This window comes from Siniperca chuatsi, linkage group LG8 (assembly GCF_020085105.1).
Source record: "Siniperca chuatsi isolate FFG_IHB_CAS linkage group LG8, ASM2008510v1, whole genome shotgun sequence".
NCBI classification, from domain to species: domain Eukaryota; kingdom Metazoa; phylum Chordata; class Actinopteri; order Centrarchiformes; family Sinipercidae; genus Siniperca; species Siniperca chuatsi.
The window spans coordinates 21605189-21624555 of NC_058049.1; the positions used below are offsets into that span (position 1 = coordinate 21605189).

General features: G+C 40.9%; 1 protein-coding gene across 15 annotated transcripts in view; it reads left to right on the forward strand.

Annotated features, from left to right (window-relative positions):
- tenm2a (teneurin transmembrane protein 2a) overlaps positions 1–19367 on the forward strand; it is a 202441-nt gene that overhangs the window by 54357 nt on the left and 128717 nt on the right. For 7 of the 15 annotated variants that reach the window (XM_044205099.1, XM_044205097.1, XM_044205107.1 and 4 more), the window contains 3 exons: positions 11832–11876; positions 12008–12046; positions 13259–13552. In XM_044205099.1, coding sequence (XP_044061034.1) covers positions 11832–11876; positions 12008–12046; positions 13259–13552 — 378 coding nt within the window. The remainder of the gene's footprint in view (positions 1–11831; positions 11877–12007; positions 12047–13258; positions 13553–19367) is intronic. The other 8 variants (XM_044205104.1, XM_044205105.1, XM_044205106.1 and 5 more) reach the window with 2 other exon arrangements.

A 19367-nucleotide genomic window follows, 5' to 3' on the forward strand; every position in this document is an offset into this window, starting at 1 on the left:
TTGGACATAGGGGAGACTGAATTCAGATAATGTCCTTGTTGTTTTATTGAATATCCAACAAATGGTTTGAAGGGGAGGTTTTATATCTAAACTGACCTGCGCCATTAGTAATTCATGCGCTGATGGGACCACACTAGAAAATATAATTAACTTTGATTAAATAATAATGATGTTATTCTTTTGGTTGGGCGAGCCTTCGTGGCGTTTCCTCTTCTTCTTGAGAAGTTTTGAGGTCATCCAAAGCTATTCTCAGACTGCAATTTTGCTTTAATGCTTATGTGTAGCACAACCAATTTACAGTTCTGTGGTGTGTTAATGCATATTGACTTGCCCTTATAGCTGTCATTATATTCATGTGTGAGACAAAAAGGTGTAAGTCATGCACAGGTGGGACTGGAGCACCCAGTGAGCATTTGCACTCACACGCACTCACACGCACTATTGCTGAATTTCATATTGAGTAGCTCATTGACTCACCTGTAGTAGCTGGAGGAAAGTTCATATTCCCCTGACATTTATCTTGACGAGATGATCACTGTTTTTGTTGCTTAGGCTTAATTATCCTCCTGCACATGCAAACACTGCTTAGGCTCAAATGCAGGCACAATACACAGTTTCACAAGTTAATTCTTTTGGGCTGCTTTGGAAATTCTGAAAGATCATTTGCATTAAGTTATGCAGTGCAAATTATTAGGAGTATAGCAGATGTCCACAGGATGTGCTCTGAGCCAAATCAAGGATCCTGGGATGTGATTCTTGGAACAACACGCCAAGAACACAAACACTTTTCTTCAATTATCAAAATAATGTTTTCAATTGTTCAAACCAGTTTATGATAGGTATATTTCAGTTTTTGCTATCATCTAAACAGCTTTAAAAAGTATATTTCTGTATTTATGTGCACACTAGTTCTGATACAGCTTAGTGTAGTTGTAGTCTTACTCCAAAGGTATCATTGCCTTCTAAAATAACTTACTTACTGCAAATTATTATGCATGAAAAGCTTCAATGGACTTTTAGTGTTTCCTGAAGCATAAATTCAACTTAAAAAGGAACATCGTCTTCCTTTGGAATCATATTTGGAGTGTGTTTTGAGTTTTTTTTTGGGATGCTGTATATTTGTGTTTTGCTCCTCTGTGCCTCCAGGGTAAGACATATTTTCTGTGGACTTACCTCCCAGCCCATTAGGAAACTGTTTACTGCTTTAAAAGAAGGTGATGTCAATGACCTTTATTTAGGCCTGCTCCAAGTCTACATGCTGATAATGTATTCCTCATACATCCAACATATTCCTCCTGCTCCAACAACATTTTTGCTTGCATTTGCACTTGCATCCAGTTTCAGAAAAACAGAGTTACACCTTTCTATGTCTTCTGTGATATATTTTCTAAATGATACAAGGTATTATGCTGACTGTACTTCTGCATGAAAGACAACAGACATAACGTTACAAATGTCAATGTCAGGCTGAATGAATGAAGTAAAACTTAATAGCAATTCAGTCTGATTATCTGGCTACCACTGAGTAGAGTTAATAAGAAAGTGCTGTTGTATTGTACAATATATGTTATAATGTTGAAATCCCTATTTCAAATTATGCAACTATGCCAGGATGTATTACACATTTCTGAACTCGTGCAAATTTCGAGTCAATGCTTCTTCTTTTTTTTTCAGTGTTTGAACACTAGCTGTCCCAAATGGCTACTTGCAGATTTTGATAAAGTGGGTTTGGTTGTGTATTCCAACAGACCCCCTGCTTTCATTGGATCTCAACTCCACTGTTTCCCCATTATACACTTATTACTTAGTCTGCTTGGATAAGCACAGCCAAATAACACATTCTTTCCCTATAACATGCAGCAGCCCGGAAATCTCATTACAAGTGTTCACTATTTAACACCACAAAACGACATATTTGAAAACATCACTGATCCCACACACAAGCTCACAAGCTTCGTTCACATATAACCGGAAATATCAGAGAAAGCTTTGCTTACATATTTGCCTTATTTAACATATAAAATTTTAACAAGTCTGAGTCATATTTTTTCAGTGGGTTAGTTTGGGCTGAATATGTGTGGATCACTGCTAAACAGATCCTGTGACACAAGTACAAATATGACAAATGTGTAAACTCTAATATGCCACTCTGAGCAGTGCACAGAAGCATCTGCTGTCTTTGTTTGTCTGCAGTCTTTCACCTCTCTGTCTCTCTGATCTTTCTATCCATACTGTATGTCTCCTTGTCTCTCTCCCAGCCCTTTTCTGCAGCTCCTATTCAGCATATCCCAGGGGTGTGTCGACCCTGCAGGTCCACCTCTAGACAGCAGTCATTATCACAGCCACTGTAGTCTCTAGAAGCTTTGGTCTTTCCTCTTAGAAGGCTCTAAATGAGCCCCTATACATTCTCCAATGTTGCTTTGCCCCCAGGCAACCACACAGAGAATCCACCACCCACCTGTCTGCCTTACTGCCTGGACAACACTCAACATCATCAACTGTCCCTACTAGTTCTGCCTCTGTCTCTCTCTCTGAGAATCTATCTTTCCATCTCTGACTTTTTTCTCACTTCCTTTTATGTCCTCTTTTGCTCTTCTGTCACACCTCTCATGCCTGCTTTCTCTGACCCACCACTACACCCACCCCCCCACCCCACACCCCCCGCCCCCTTCTCACACCCTTGCTGTTCCTGTATTGTTGCTTTAGTGATCATATCACACATTTGTTATGTTGAGACTCTCTCTATGGCTTTGAGAATGAGCATACTTTGTGTTTGATTTCACGCAGGGCTTTGCCTGCTATCTGAGCTCTATAGGCTTGACCAGATGCACTAAAAGATGCATATGTGCTAATATAATCAGAATGTGCCCATTCACACCTATAAGAGCCAGCAGTATACACACTGTATAATGGCCATGTTTACCTCATTCTACATTCCCTTTTCTCTATTGACTTTTATGTGAGAAATGACTACAGTAGCCAAGGACTGCTTTGTCCAAAAACTGCCTGTATTCAAGACCGAATGGCAAGGAAAATGCACTGCTGGGTGTTTGGGAGGAGGCTTTAGCCTAGAGAAGCATCCTCTGCTTCCTCTGGTCCTCTCCATTCTTTGGGGAGAGAAGACTTCCAAGTATCTGCAAGAACAGCAGATTAGATACAAGCTACCTTTGCTGACTTCATTCCATTAAGACAGACACATGTTGGTACACAGCTGGTGCAGGTGTAAAGTTCTCTCCCACCACTACAGAGACCCAGGGTTTGATTCCTGGTAGTGGTGCCTTTGGACGCCTTCCAATGAGCATAACTAGATGTGTTCTCCAGAGGGAAGCCAGTGAGGATTCTTGTCCTTGTCGCTTCACTAGCATAGTCTTATGCTTAGTCAGGGCTCCTTCACAGTGGCGGGTTGAATTGGGGGGATACTGTGTACCTACCACGTGTTATGCCTCCTGGTGAAGCTTATCACTTGCAGCAGCTGATGACACCATGTGTCGCAGAAGTAGCACATGTCTGTCTACAGCCCTCCACAGACAGTGACAATGACTGCGGTGCATAGGGATTTGGACATTTAAAATTGGGAGTAAATAGGTGCAAAAATCCACATAAATAAAATATAATAAGATACAGAATGTGTGTTTGTATGCTTCTTTGTGTGTATGCATGCCCATGTGCCCGTGTGTGTCCATGCATTCCGTTGTGTTACAGTCAACCTGGCCTGCTGATGATCAAAGAGAGAACAAAGCAGCTGCATGCTATTAAAAATAAATGGTGGTGAGATTAAATGCGATCCCTCCCCTCTTCCTCCGATCCCGCTTTATCTTTGTCTTCTCCCTGGCATTTTGCGCCTCTGCCAGCTGCTGACACTCAAAAGCATCCCGTAGCTGCAGCAACAGAGCAGAGGAGTCGCTGAAGAATATCCTGGGGCCGACTCTACTCCACTCCTCCAATCCTCAACGCACTCCCACTCACCCCATCCCCATATTTGTTCTTTTATAGACAGGAAACTGCTTATGTGGGTTTGTATGTGTGGCCCCAACACATGCAAGGAGGTCTGTAAAGGGGGACTTAACTCAAAGTAACATCTGGTCTAGCATTCGGCACTTGTAGACACACAATCAGGCTACTGTACATGTCAAAAGGGCCCAGTTTACAGACTCACATTAGCTCTTTTCCCTGCAGCACGGATGTGTTTGTAAAAACAGTGTGTTTGTGAATGAACGAGAGCGATTAATAGTTGTTTTGGGACTAAATAGAATGACTGGCACTAAGTACAGGTCTATCAGAACCTGATGTGCTCTTGAGATTCACTCTATACCATTATCCACAGAAACCAGAGTACACCTCAGCTTAGATTGTCAAATCCTGTCAGTGCTATATAATTGAAAGTGCTAGCTATTAGCACTGATGTTGGCACAGGTGCATGCATACACACACATGCAAACACTGGGTAAAAAATGAGACAAATAATAGGATGAGGCCAGGGAAATGCATGCTGAAGGTGCCAGCTATTTAACACTGATGCTGGCTCTTATTCACACAGACACACATGTGCGTGCTACACACACACATATTGGGTTACAAATAAGACAATTAATTGACAGAGTCTGGGGAAATGCATGCTGACATCTGCAATTTTCTTAAACTAAAAATCATTTATTAGACAATGTTTTGTAGGTTTTGTGAGAGTTGAGTTAATATGTGTTTACTATGTAATGACCCTCTTTGACTCTGCTTTGGCAGCTTTTGATAAATGAGGCAGATTGTAAATGTCAGTGTTATCAAGTGTTTTTTTTTTTTCCGTTCTCAGCCGAGTCACTTGCTTCCTAGGCTGTAATTAAACATGTTCCCCAGCCACAGAATTTAAATGTGTGTGTATGTGTGTGCGGATGTATGCCATGTTTAATATACCTTGCAATGAGTTAGATTGGTGGTTAAACTGTTGACCAAAATTTTTATGTGTCCTGTGCAACCTGCCAGACACTCAGTGAGTATTTTCTGTGTCCATGGTTTAAAGCCCTTTTGTGAAAATGTCTTATTTCGCCTAGCATAGCTTATATATATATATATATAAACTGTTATCATATCAATGAAATAATTAGACAAAAAAATATATATATCAGTGAAAATTGGTGCAGTCTATGTGTTGCTTTAGGCCCAGGTATTTCAGTGTCCCCAGGTCAGATCCATGGGTGAAGGGGTGAAGGGGTGTAGCAGCGTGCATCGCTGTCTGTTACAGTGTCTTTTTCGATAGAACCACTAGGAGTTGCCAAATTTAGACATTTTCCAGTCCTAAAGTGGACTTTTAATGGGCTAGAAAAGCAACAAGAGAGGAAGACTAAAATAAAAAAGGAGCACATAGGAAAACTTACAAAAAGAAAGACAATGTGCATGTATGTATTAAATAACATAAAGGAATATGTTATTCAGAATTTTCAATATCGACACATTACTTGCCAAAAACATATACATATTCATATATGTAATATATCAGTATTCCTGGATGAATACTGCAAAAGATCCATATATAGCTCAGCAGAGCACACTCCCACTTGATCTTATCTCACTATACACTGCATGGTCATTCTAGTCAATTGGTTATAGTACAGCATCTGTATTTATTCATAGGTTGGAGTCTTTACCTATCAGCAGTGAACATGTTTAATTCCTATCCAATCTCCCTTGAAATCTCCAGACTTATTATGAATATATTTATTATTTGAAGTGTCTCTGGGGCAGTACATGCCACATTAAGTTTTCAACATTCCTGAAAAGTCTTTAATTTTAAAATTGATTTCTTAGTAGATGTAAGTAGTAAGTATTCCAGTGACATAAGCAACAGTGAGGCATGCCTCCCAGTCTAGTCAACTTTGGCCTCTTATTCATGGATGAGAGGTGTTTCACTGCTTAGCGCTACACCTCTCAGTGACAAGACCTCCTCCATAGTGCATGGTGTTGTGCCATGTCCTGTCATGTCCTGTCCAACCCAGACTGCTGTCCTCTGGGCAGGAGTAGAACTAGCCCAGGGATGGATGACATTTGTCACACCTATTTTGGTCTCCTCATTAGGAGGTGTAAGGGCCCCTGTGGCTCAGGCGGGAGCCAAAAGAACGGATGTCATCTGGGAGGTGTGGGAAGTGTTTGACCATGACACTCCTATTTGGGCATATCTGTTAAGTCGTTACTGTGCTGCTAATGGTGGCGTTAATGACATGCCACATGCTATGGGTTATGTATGTGTATATGCACGTGTGTGTGAAATGGATTTTTGATAATCAACACCAAAGCCTACGAGGTTGACTGTCAGTGTGCCTGCATGGACATGACTGTCATCCTGTCACGACATGTCAGTCACACAGGGAAGGTAATGTTGTAACATATCTCAGTTACTGCCACTCACTCACTATGAACAGCAAGGAGCACTTTGGAAGGTAACTAAAGTTGAAAAGAAGATACAACAGTGGGTAGAAATTGAGCTGTTTAATGAAACAATAAATACATTTACATCCACATTCAAATTTGATAAATTTCAGTGTCATTGTTTCCCAAAGCAACATAAAACCTTACCTTGATTCCTGACATGCCCATTAAGATAAGTGAATGTGCCAGTCTTTGAAGAAATAGCATGTGTGCTAACACTTTGTTTACTTATTAGAGCAAAATGCACATGTTTAGTTTCCAGATGTCAAGATAAAGCATTTTAATACTGACAGTGTCATGTGCTACACACTCCTTTGTTTTTAATCCCCGCATATAAGAGTCAAAGAATAGTCTCCTTTTTGAGGGATCAGGCATTTTATCTGATGGTCATGAGAGTGATGACCGAGATAAGATATTTACCCAAAGAGAAAAGAAAGACTTCTACAGTACAACCCTTTAATACTTTAAATAAGGGGTTACAGGTTGAGTAGAGAGCAGATCTGGGTGGCAAAAAACACATTTCTCCTTATTACTATTAAGATTGTTGTTGTTATTGTTTTGTTAATAGCTAAGCCCAATCAATTTTTGACCATATGAATTACAGGTATTGTATATTATCAAGAACTAGGGCTGCACGATATAGTAAAAAAAATCATATTGCGATTATTTTGACAGATATTACGATTGCGATATTATTCCGATTAATTGTGCAGCCCTGAGAAATCTGCAAAAAAAAAAAAAACACAGTATGTTCAGTCACAACCTTTTTAAATGCCTAATGCCAAAGTTTTTAAAATACTTTCTTACGGTATCTGCGCATGGCAAATGCATTAGGGAAATATTGTGGTTATAGCAAATCAATTATAATTACCGTATGGTTAAGCTTAGGCAACTAAAACACAAAGTTAAAGCCGTATTCATTTTTTTGTTGTTGTTTTAGGCCAATTTGGGCCACAAAGACACGCTGTAAACACAACATTGACATATTATCATCTTATTAAGTTGTTATGATGAATGTGTTAGCAAACAGTTGCCTATTTACACATCCAGCAGACATAGAGCAACATTAGCATTCATTTGGAGTCATATTTCTGGTCGCCTTCAGCTCTTTTTTTGGTCTTCACCAGCTCCTGAGTAAAATATCTGGCTCTTTAGTTGCTAAATGTTCCACTATGTTCACCAGCTAGTCGCAAACTTTGACTGTCTGCTGTTTGGTGCTGGGTAGATAGCATACTGTGGGTTTATTAGAGCTTTATTGTTAAAAGCAGCTGCCAGCTGCATTGAGAAATAAGGTTTGGGCCGTAAAACCAAAACAGTGCGCTGAAAGACATTAAAAAGCTCCATAGAGCTGAGGGGAACGGCATAGTTGGGTGATAAGAAGAAGAGAAAAAAAAGCCAACATTAATTGCAGTTCTGTGAGATGACGCAAACTGCAATCTCCCAGCTCCCGCGTGAAAGTCAGATGTGCTACATGCATATACACCTCTCTGGTCTCCATACCCGTCTTTTCTGCCTCGCTATAAAGGGCACACTGTTTCCTGCACTTAACTTTGGCATTTGACATAAATCGTGACATGCAGAATCGTCCGATATGAACATAGGCATACCCAGCTGATATTTCCATATGTAATTGAAGAGTTTTTCTTATAGATGAGAAATAGGCATTTTGTGTGTGATCACATTATCTGTAGAGGTTTTGTTCATGTACATCCTCACTTCTGATGTGTGTACGTATGCACCTGTGCAACATTCACTTAATTTTATATACTACTTCACTTCATCACCATGGAAACCCAGATTTTTGAAGATGTTTATTAGTATTCCCTATTGCTGCACTGTGTGTTTGTGTGCAAGTGTATGTGTATGTGTGTGTGAGAGTAATAATAATGTATGTGCGATAATTAGAGCTGCACAACAATCCCACAAGCTCCAGCCTCACTCTTACAAACAACAGTGACCTTGAACATTGACCTTTGTATAACGTGTTCAAGTCAAAGCCGAACGACTCTTTCTCGCTCTCTGTCTCTCTGCTTAGGTGCTTTTGTCAAATCCACTATGTTGGGTTATCATTCAGGTACACACTCTACTCCTCTGTCAGTCTGCACTCCGTCTCTGTCTTTTTCTGTCTGTCTCTCTCCCTGCAGAAACTGCTTACCATGACCAAGGATTTCATCATTCTTCACTCCTTCATCTTATGATCCTCTTTTTCGTCATCGCCTCGCCTCACTCTCTATTTTACTCCCTAGTTTTTTCCCCTCATCAACTTAAGAGGAAGTACATTTTTCTCCTCTTCACACAGTATAGAACTGCAGCAGCCTGTGTGAACTAAACTGTGAATGAATTCAATGACCATGTCTTTTAAAATTCATGAATCTTCTCCCTCAATCTCCAACAATTGTCTCTGGACGGTATCTACAGCCCATTTTGCATATGTTTACATATTCATTTTCTTTTTCTGATTTCATTGCTATCTATACAAAGAGGGGAACACTTTGGAGGAGCTGATGTACATAAACATGGGCAGAGATAGACAGAGCACACTGTAGTAGAGTAGTAGAGTAGTGGCCGTGAGAGTGAGAGGAGTACATGTGTGTAGTGGGAGATGAGACGACAGAGAAAAGACCATCTGTACTGTAGTCTTCGATGAGCTTACATTTATATAGATAGATAGATAGATAGATAGATATTGTTTTGACTAAAGGTGTGTTCTTGTCGAGGGAAGTGTTATGGTACAAATTATTTTACATGTGTGTGAAGTCAACACTTAGAAATGTGTGTAACTAATTAAAAAACTGTAATATTCCCCATCTTGTCTTCAGTTTTACAATCCAGCTCTCCTTCGCTGTTCTTTATTTTTTAATAGTGCACTGAGCAGCTCAATGATTTTTTTAAAATGCATTTTGTCTTGTCGTGAGCGACTAGGAGGAGAGACAGTGTGACAGATTATGGGAGACACAGGAGAGCAACTTCAGTTGGGATTTGATCCCAGGAGAGTGGGAATATGTGACCCTGAAAGTTGGGCCCTAACTACTATATCATCTCTACTTTGTCATTTCCCTGACTCTCATTCTTTCTCCTGCGTCTGTTGAAACGTTTCTTCACTTAAGCTCTCTATTATTAGAAAGGAAGATATATATATATATATAAATGTACATATATATTTTATTGCTTCATAATTCACAGAAAAGAAAACACCAAAAAGAACTTCATTTTTTTCAGGGATACTAAAGTGGAGTGCAGATGAATTTTGAATTGGATGCAAATGAAAATGGAAAATATTAAAAAATGACACATTTTGGCTGCTATTAGCCACAAATTCTAGCATTTTCTTAGCTGTGACAAAGAAAATAAGGCTTTTACTGTTATTAACAGTAATTTCAGCTATTTCAGGGGATTGTGTGGGGAACCGACCGTGCACAGTTGCATTTGCTTCCTGATTTTGATGCATCTTCCACCCAGGAGCAAATCAGTTCACTAGTTCTGCACTTCAGGGCAAATCAGAACTTGTTCTGAACTGGCGCTCCCTCCAAAGCTCAAAATGACTTGTCCGAGGGTGGCCTGCACTGTAAACTACTGGATCTGGAAAAAGCAACATAATTGCAGGCGCTGAAGCCCACACGTTCTGTCTGTTTTACATCCTTTACAGAATTACACGGTGGGGTGAGCGAAAGTCAACCAGCATAATGCAGAGTCCTGCTGCCTATACTTTGCCTGTCAAACTGCTAACAAGCACAAATGATTTTTTAATGATAGGCCCCTCTATCCCACAAAGCTGTCTACTCACAAACACTCATACTCGTACACACCGCACATTGCACACATTCGCACCCACACACATCCATAATGAGTTTTATCAAGGAAAGTACATGTGGTTTAATGGATCCCTGCAAATGCCATTCCCACTCACACTATTGTATTCAAGTTCCAAGAAGATGCTTCTTTTTCCCCTGTGTCACTTACTTTTTGGAGCGACAACGTGCGGCGCATGAATACTTCAAATGATGATGAATCTCAGGTGCAGGAAAGTTAAGTCCCTCCTGAGAAACAAGTTGCTAGTTCTGCTTCTGTTCTGCTTTTTCTTGTTATTCCTCTTTCACTTAATATAGCCCCATTTTCAGTTGATTTCAATTTCAGTTTGACGGAGCATATACTGATTGAGTCTCATCTTGTACATGCGATATTCTGTTTCTATGCACACTGAAAAACAGGCTTGCATTTTATCATATAGACTGTGTAACCTAGTTATTCAGTTACCCCACTATTCTCTCTTTCTTTTTCTCACACACTGTTTTACTGTCTTTGTTTCTCTCCCTTCCTTCCGCTTTGCCCTTCATTCTATTAGTGAAAAGTCTAATGCAGATGTCTACACACACATACAGAAATATTGTTAACCCACTTTTTAGTTCTGCTATGGTGCGCCTGTTTTTGTCTTTCATGTTATTCCTATTTCACTTAATATATTTTCATTTGAACTTGATTCAGCATATACTGATTTAGGCCCTTCTTATACATCTCATGTTCTGTTTCCATGTGCGCTGAAACTCAGTGCCTAACTCAGTAACCCTATATTCTCTTTCACTTTCTCACATACACACACATTATCGCATGTGTTTCTTTTCAAATCTGTTTTTTCTCTCCCTTCCTTCCTCTCTGTTCTTCGCTCTTTTCCCCTCTATTAGTGAAAAGCATTCAGGAAAGCATTCTAGGTTGTGCTGCTTTCGCCCTATAGCACAGTCGGCACATACACAATGAACAGACGCAGATGTGCGCAGCCCACGGCAGCTGCCGAAGCTGCTCAAGGCTCAAAACACCCATTAGTGTGCGTTATAAGCGCAAGAATGACAGTGACAGTATTGTACCAAAAGAAAGGTATTGATCTGATTAAAATGCAGTACCACATTTTCCCCCACATCTGTCATAATATCATGTAACAAACATGTGATTGGTTTTCTATTTGTGGAATAACTGTGATAGATTTTCATGTCTGCTTCAACCCGTTGCACCAATCCATCTTTCTTTGAGTACATGTAGATTGCTACGGCATCGGGCTGTGTCTACCGCTGATGGTGATAAGGAGTGATTGGATTTTGCATGTGTAATCACTGGTTATGGGATGTTAATTGTACAGAGCGGTGGCCTGTGGGATGTAACATTAGATATGTGTGGCAAGCACACACACACACACACATGCACACACACACACACACTTTTATGTTGTGTAACTACTTCCACATAGCGTTTGTTTAGACTAGAAGATGTGTTTGTGGCCCAATTATTGTCATTGTAGTTGGATGGGATGATTTGCATAAAGACTAATCCTAACTGTGATTGTGGAGTAGACACTTTTCTAGCAAACAGTTCAGTTCAGGATGATTTGCTGACTGATGTTAAAGAACCCATGTGCTCTACTCTCTCAGGCCTCCTGGAGTTCTCTCCCGTCCTCCTACGATACTTCATCTCAGGTATGGGTTCAGCGACTAGAGTTAGATCCTGTGCATATACAGTAGTACTGTAGTGTAAATTACCAACAGATTGTAAGTCCCTAGTGTCACGTATAGTAAAGAAGGTTCCTTTTGTCATCTTTTATGATAAGTGGGAGGAAAAGGCAAAGAAGACAAGAAGATAAGGAATGGTAATATTCCCTGATGTCTTGCAGTATTTGGGTGTCTTTGTAGCTGGTTGGATGCTTGGCAAGCTGTAGCCTAGAAGCGTAATCCACCTGTGGAGTTATTCGCTTGCCTCCGCTCTCTAGTCCAGTCCATCTGTCTGTCTGAGTAGAAGTATAGAGCCTTTCACCACTTCCCTGGTTAAGTTTCCTTTCAGGCCCTTCCTCTCCTCGTTACTTTCAGCGCAACTCTCGAGTTTCAGCAAGGCTGTGAAGATCCAGCAGACGATTTTCATCTGTTTAATTCCTCTCTCTCTGATTGCGTCCGTACGCCTGATGAGTCACAGTTAACCCAGTCACACAGCTGTGTGATTCCCAGTGCATTGATTCCTAAAGTGTGCTGCCACAATGCAAACCTCTCCTCACTTGCCTCTTCCTTTAACCTCCCTCACAAACTGCTAATGAAGTGAATCACAACTGTTTTTCCCCTGATCCCTTTACCCCAACAGCTGATGGTGAGCGATTGCATCCACAATACTCTTTTAATTAGTATAGAGAATAAATTGGTTGAGCATGCCTTTTTCCTTAATTGCTTTTTCCTCAGCTTGGATTTAATTGGGCTGCAGCACTGTTTATTGATCTCCTTTGATGTGCTTTAATTTGGATAATTTTATATATTTATTTTGGACATGACAAGTCGGTTTGTCTTGAGGGGGAGAGTGTTAGGCAGCGGGGCCGGTACTGCAGCAGACTGCAGTGTATTCAGTGAGCTTGGGGTCTGGTGTGTGATGGCAACTAGGTGGGGAGATGATCAAACCCAGAAGGCAGCAAAGCAGCTCCACTACAGTCTGAGAGGCCTCAAGTGAACAGCTCTTTGATCTCACATCAGCACCTCATGAATGCCAATGCGCAGCAGTAAAGCGAGGGAGGCAGGCCTTCTAAGCCAGCCTTAACAGGCCTGCAGGCCAGTACATATTCCTTCCAGCAGCTAGTTTGTAGTTTGTGCCTGATTCATGCTGCGTCATCTCTCCCCCTCCTGCCTGCCACAACAAAGCCCAATTTTTAGCCTCCGCCTCCATAGTTTCATAATTAGTGTGCTTCTCTGCGTGTGATTGTGGGTTTGTTTGCTAGATATGCGTGTGAGTTTGCTTGTTTGAGAATTTGTTTGTATCTCCATTCACTGCTTGTACTTATTACGCTCTACACCCCAACTTTGTAACTCCACTTTCTCTCTCGCAGGGGGTAACTTCACCCTGGCCGAGCTGGGAGTATGTGAGCCAACTCCCCCTCCGCACCCTGCTGCTGTTCCCTACTGTCCCGACCTGGGCCTCCTCCAGAGGGGGTACTCCCTCAGTGCTGGCTCTGATGCCGACTCAGACCCCGAGGGGCCGCTGTCTCCAGAGCGAGCCATCCAGCTGTGGGCCGGACGAGGAAGGGTAAAGTCTCGCCGCAGCTCAGGAGTGTCCAGTCGCGAGAACTCGGCCCTCACCCTCACCGACTCGGAGAATGACAACAAGTCTGACGACGAGTCAGGTAGGACCAAGGACTCTTGAAAGGGTCAATATGCTATGTGTATATCAAAATACAGGCCCATTGATTTGAGAAAAAGTGAGTAAGAGAGTGAGTAAGACTTGATGAGGGAACGAGAACGAATCGGGGAGGATGCGTCAGACTGATGTAGCATATAGTATAATAAATATGGTCAATGTTTAAAGGGATCGTAAGTGAGAATGTATATCTTCTTGTCGATATTGTTAAAATCTTTAGACCACCTCTCAAACAGACATCTATTATATGAATTGGCAGTGAGTTGGATTTATTGATTGAGTCTGTTGCTGATCTGAAGAACAGTGGTTGGACCCCCCCCCCCGAGAGCAATCCTTATTTTCATCAATAGCACTTAGCCAAAGCCCTCTAACTCTACCCTCTTATACCATTTATCTGCTGAGATCTGACCACTGGTCTGTCAGTCTTCAAAAAACTCTACTTTTTGTAGACGGCAACACTGGAGCATTTTACCTTTTGTGATCCAACACCGAGATGCAGTCAGGCTTTTCTTTACTTTTCAAGTGCATCCTTTGAATCTCCACTCTAGTGTGATGTTCCCAGAGGGAATCTCCATCCTCTGGCAACTTTGTTTATTGCCAACTTCCCATTTCCTTGTTAATCCTGACACAGTCGTAAACCTGCGTACAAGCTTCGCAGATGTGTCAATGGAGGTTAATGAAAAGTGGATGGAAGGAAAAGCAACAGCCTAATTAATTGAATTCTCGGCAGCCGCAAGTATCAGCTGTGGATCAACCTCTGTTGGACTGCGGGCCTCCGAATCACAGACAACTTCTGTCGACTGATCAAACTACTCAACACCTATTAAACACGTCAAGAAACACCTTCCCTGAGATGTGCCTCTCATCCCATCACCCGATAATTGCTTTGTGGTTAATTACCAAGCTAATCTTGCAGCCGCAGATATCAGCCGCAGACGCTGCTCTCACTCAATCTGTCTCAGGGCCAGAACGCTATTGAGCACTCTGTCGCCAGCATTTCCAGACCTTGTAAAATTAGCTTCTTAATCCAGCACTATATTGTGATAATCGTTTGCCTGCAGTATGATGTCACTAAGTGTTGATTGTTTAGAAGATCAAACGTTGTTTTTTTTTTTCAGTTTCCGAAAAGAAACTTTGTCGAAAAGTGTTTTTCATGAGTATTTTTGTGGGGGTCTAAACATTCACTTGTCTGTTGAAGAAATTCATATTGATGATTATGCAGAGCATGTGTCAAAGCAATTCAATTAAATGCAAGACTTCAAAAGTCTGGCTTCTATAGAAGCATTCAGGGGAACTACCGGCTCACACCTTTAGGCTCGTCTCATGGATTCACAGACCAGAGATTTAGATCAGGCTTCTGCATTGCTGTCTCTGCCAGCATGAAGAGATCAGAGGCAGCTCAGCAGCCTGATAAAAGGACAAGGTGTGTGCGCGTGTCTGATCAAGTCAATTCATTAGTTACTTAGTTGCTCTGAATGAAGAAAACTCACCCTTTGCTCCTGCATCTCCCTCCAAACAGAACATCTGATACTGAATGCATGTCACACCGCAAAGCACCCAGAGGAAAGATTTCACTCCCGCCAGTCCTAACCGGCGAGTGTCCCGCGAGCAGTGGGGGTGCTGAATTTGCAAGTGTGTGTATGTTACTGAGTCTGTCATTGTCGTTCTATATGCTATTTTGTCTGTCTATGTGTGTGAGAGTGTGTATGAGCCCAAACCCTGCATATGTGTGTAGAAGTGTGAAACAGGAGCAACGGGAGTGTCAAAACAACAGGAGGAGGATCTGTGGGTCTAATAATAGAAACTGACAGAGGCAGACAGAGAAACAACATCATAAACACTTGCTAACAAATCAAAAAGATGGTGACATGCTAAAACACCAAACAGCACGCTGCACTACTCTCATCTTGCTGCGTCTCTAACAAGCTTCAGAAGTCTCACCTCCACTTGCTTCTCCTCCTCCTCTTCATCTCCCTCCTCTTCCACCTTTCTTCTTCATCTTTCATGCTTCGTCTTCTGTCTTCTCTTGGCTCATGCTGCGCCTCTTACCATCCCTCGTTTTGCTCCTGTCAGTACAGCTCGCCACCATGACTGACAGGTGTCAGTTTAAGGGTCTAGGGTTCCCCGTCAGGGCAGGAGCGTACATGTGGAAAAATGTGCACATGTGCCCTATTGCAGATTTCACTACCAAAATAGAAAGCCCTGAGGAATGGTAACAGATATCACAAACCTTGGGTAAGATTGTGTTTGTATAAGAGTTTGTGTGTGTATGCTAGTTTTTGTGTCAGCAGGGCAACTGGCTGCAGAGTAATTTCTTTCTTTTGCCTCTTCTTTTATCTTTTCATCTTCATTACTCAATTTTTGTTAAATGATAATAATTTACAACTTAGGAAGACTTGCTTCCCATATTACAGGTTGCCTAACTACATGTACTATTTTTAAATGTTTGATTCTGGAGGAGTTGAAAAGACTGAAAAACAAACAAAACAAAACGTGAGTCGATAACAAATTAAAGAGTGTGATCTTTTGGATAGATAGCAGTCGTAAGTCACGGTGCCTGGTGCCTTTGCTAGTCTCAACACAATTAGCAGCACCACATACAGTATGTGACTAATACAACTAAAACTCACTGGTATAGAGAACTATGAATACAGCTACAGTATATGTTTTAGTAGAACTCCTGCATACACACACACACAGATGGGTGACAAGTTAATGGAAAAAACAAGGGTCTTAGTATAGAGTCAGGCCACCACAAGCCTGGAGGGATGAACACCACTCCTCCACAAGATATTCCCTCATTTATATATGCAACCTTTATTTAATCAGGTAATCTCACTGAGACCAAGATCTCTTTTGCAAGAGAGACCTGAGTACAGCAGATAGAAAGAAAAACAAACATCAGAGACAGTCACAGACATCACTAAATATTTTTGAATATTGAAATTGAATAAAAATTGTATGGAGTTTGTGGTGGAGAACATATGCAGGATATATAGAATATACATACATATATATATGTATGTATACATACATATATATGTGTATATATATATATATATATATATATATATATATATATATATATATAAATATATATAAAGTGTGTATATATACTGTACTTATACTTACGCACACTCTTCAAACACATATGGCTGGGCAACATGGCTGAAATCAATGTTATGATATCAATGAAAATAGTTTTTTCACACTAAGGTAAATGTATGCGAGACTGCATGAACAGTAAATAATTAAATTGACCATTCTTTGGTTGATTTTGGAATTAGAATATTTTGATATTTCACCATCTATATCAGTGGACAGAGTTTGCGCAGTTGTCATGGAGATGGTTCAGTTGTCATCAAGTGACAAAATATTAGAACTTCGGTCATGTTATTTTGATAGTTTCAACAACGAGCTGCTTTGAATCATTTGGACAACTGAGTTTTGTGAAATAATGACAATTACAATACGATTCCACGGAAAGTTGATGAACACTAATACTGAATTATCGTCCAAGCCTAATATGCACATAGACATGTGTGCATACACACAGATTGACTTTCAAAGCCTGTAAAATCATTAAACAAAACACCCAGAAAACAATTTTCCAGCTTAACAACAGAACAGCAGATATATGTACATGTAAACAAGTTACTCATTCAAAAATGTGGTTCACTTGTGTTGTAGTTTCCTCTGCAGACCTCTGGCACCTGTTAAATCAGTTTCTAAACTAAAACTCTGTGAAATTATTTTTTCATTTGTTTTTTCATTTACTGCTAAATTCCAATTACCGACAAGTATGTAAAGCCTTTTAAATTAGTTTCCTAAATGCAACTCAGGGATTTCAAAGTTTCCCTACATCCAGCTTTATTGTCGAGTATTGAATAAAGACACTTCGCTTTTATTGCCCCTTCCAGACACTATTAAAATAAAGAGACTAGAACGTTGACTTGGCAGAGCCAATACAAGTTTCGTTTGCACAAGCAACACAGTGAGACAAACAAATATGGGCATAGAGAACAGCATTGGGAGATTTCATTTTGGCAAAGTGGAGGAAGAGATTTACTGTCACACTGTGCACTGCCTCGTAAAACGTCAGTCTGGAAACACAAGCAGGAGAATAGGAGCGCTTGTAAATTCCCACAGCAGTGCCTGATGGCCGCATCCAAAATGCATTGATCAGGCGGGAGAATGATTAAAACACGCATTAGATGAAATAAGATCAGGCTTTGACATTGATTTAAACCTGAAGCCCAGGGCAGACCTTATGACCACAATCCATAGTCCAGTGCTTTACACATGCTTGTGTGTATGTGGGTCCATATGCCTCTGTATTTCGCTCTCATTAAATAGCAGCCTGTTAAGGAAACAGGCAGAATCTAATTCAACTTCAACATTGTTTTCCATCAATAAATCTTGGGTTTACTCATACAGCCAACTTTATAAGCACACTCAACAGTCGAGGCCCAATCACACATGCATGTTGATTAGCTGCTTTCAGACAATCTCCCTCTCCTCCTTCCTTCTCTGGCCCAATCTCTCCATCTGGTCGACTGGATAATAAATCATAGGGTAGTATTGTGACGTATGTGACAGGATGTATTAATCTTGTAATTAGAGAATGAAAAGGTGGTGCTAAATTTAGTCTGGCCTTTCTGCCTAACCCTGCCCCTCGTCTGGGCATGCTCAATTGCCTGTTTTCCCTCACTGGTTCCTTCGTTATGGGGGGGGTACACTTAGAAACTGGTCTGTGGTATTATGTTTATGTTGCTTAAACTTTATGTTAAAATTGTCTTCTTTTTTTTTTAACCAAAGCAGAAAAACTTTCAAAAATGCCCCTTAAAACATCTGCAGTCAAAAGTGGTTGTTTTTTTGGTAGCTGGAGCTGCAATTATGCTTTATAAAGCGTTAGGCAAAGTGATTCCTGATTAACTAATCAAATTTACTAGCGCAGGTGGCAAAGTGCCTGCACCCGTGCTCCCCTCTTTATTCTTTTATAGTGTACAGCACAAATTCCACCATAGCTCAAACCAAATCAACTACGTTCAAGTCAGATTATGTGTTATAGCTTTAGAGAATATTTAGAAGTGAAGCACTGAAAGAATTGTCTTGTAATCAAGGTAAATTAAGATCATGTTTAATTATGATCATTTTGAGTTTGAATAAAAAGCTCATATACTCTATACTTTGGAATATAGTTTATAATTATATGTCACACAGGGACTGTAAGACCCTTTTTTCTCCCACCGCAGCCACTCTCAACACCAGTAACTTGGCCCATGCAGCTCCTGTCTATCAAATTCAAGCAACACTTATAGAGTTGGACTGGTGGGGTCCCCCAAGACCACTGCTGTCCCCTCAGGGTCTCTGAGTGTGTGTGTGTGAGTAAGAAACTGAGAGTGAGAGCTTGTGTGTGTGTGTTAGGAGGTTTGGGGGCATTAGCCTCTGATTGAGTTTTCAGAGTGCAGCGTGGGGTGCGAAAGGCTCGACAATGGTCTAACAGAATTAGTAGCTTGTGATGAATGGTGTGTGAGAGCAGCACTGACAGCTCGCTTTCACAAACACACACGACTGTGAGTGCGTGTGTGTGTGTGTGTGTGTGTGTGTGTGTGTGTGCATGGACGCCTCCATACTTCACCCACTGGTTCAAGGACTTTTTGTCCATGCAGCGAGAGCTACACATGCTGGAATGAGCAAAGTAGTGATGGACACGCACACTTATACACACACACACACACACAGCGTGTATCTGTACGTGTCTGTCTTTGGGTTAAGCTTAGGGTTTGAAAAATGCCCTG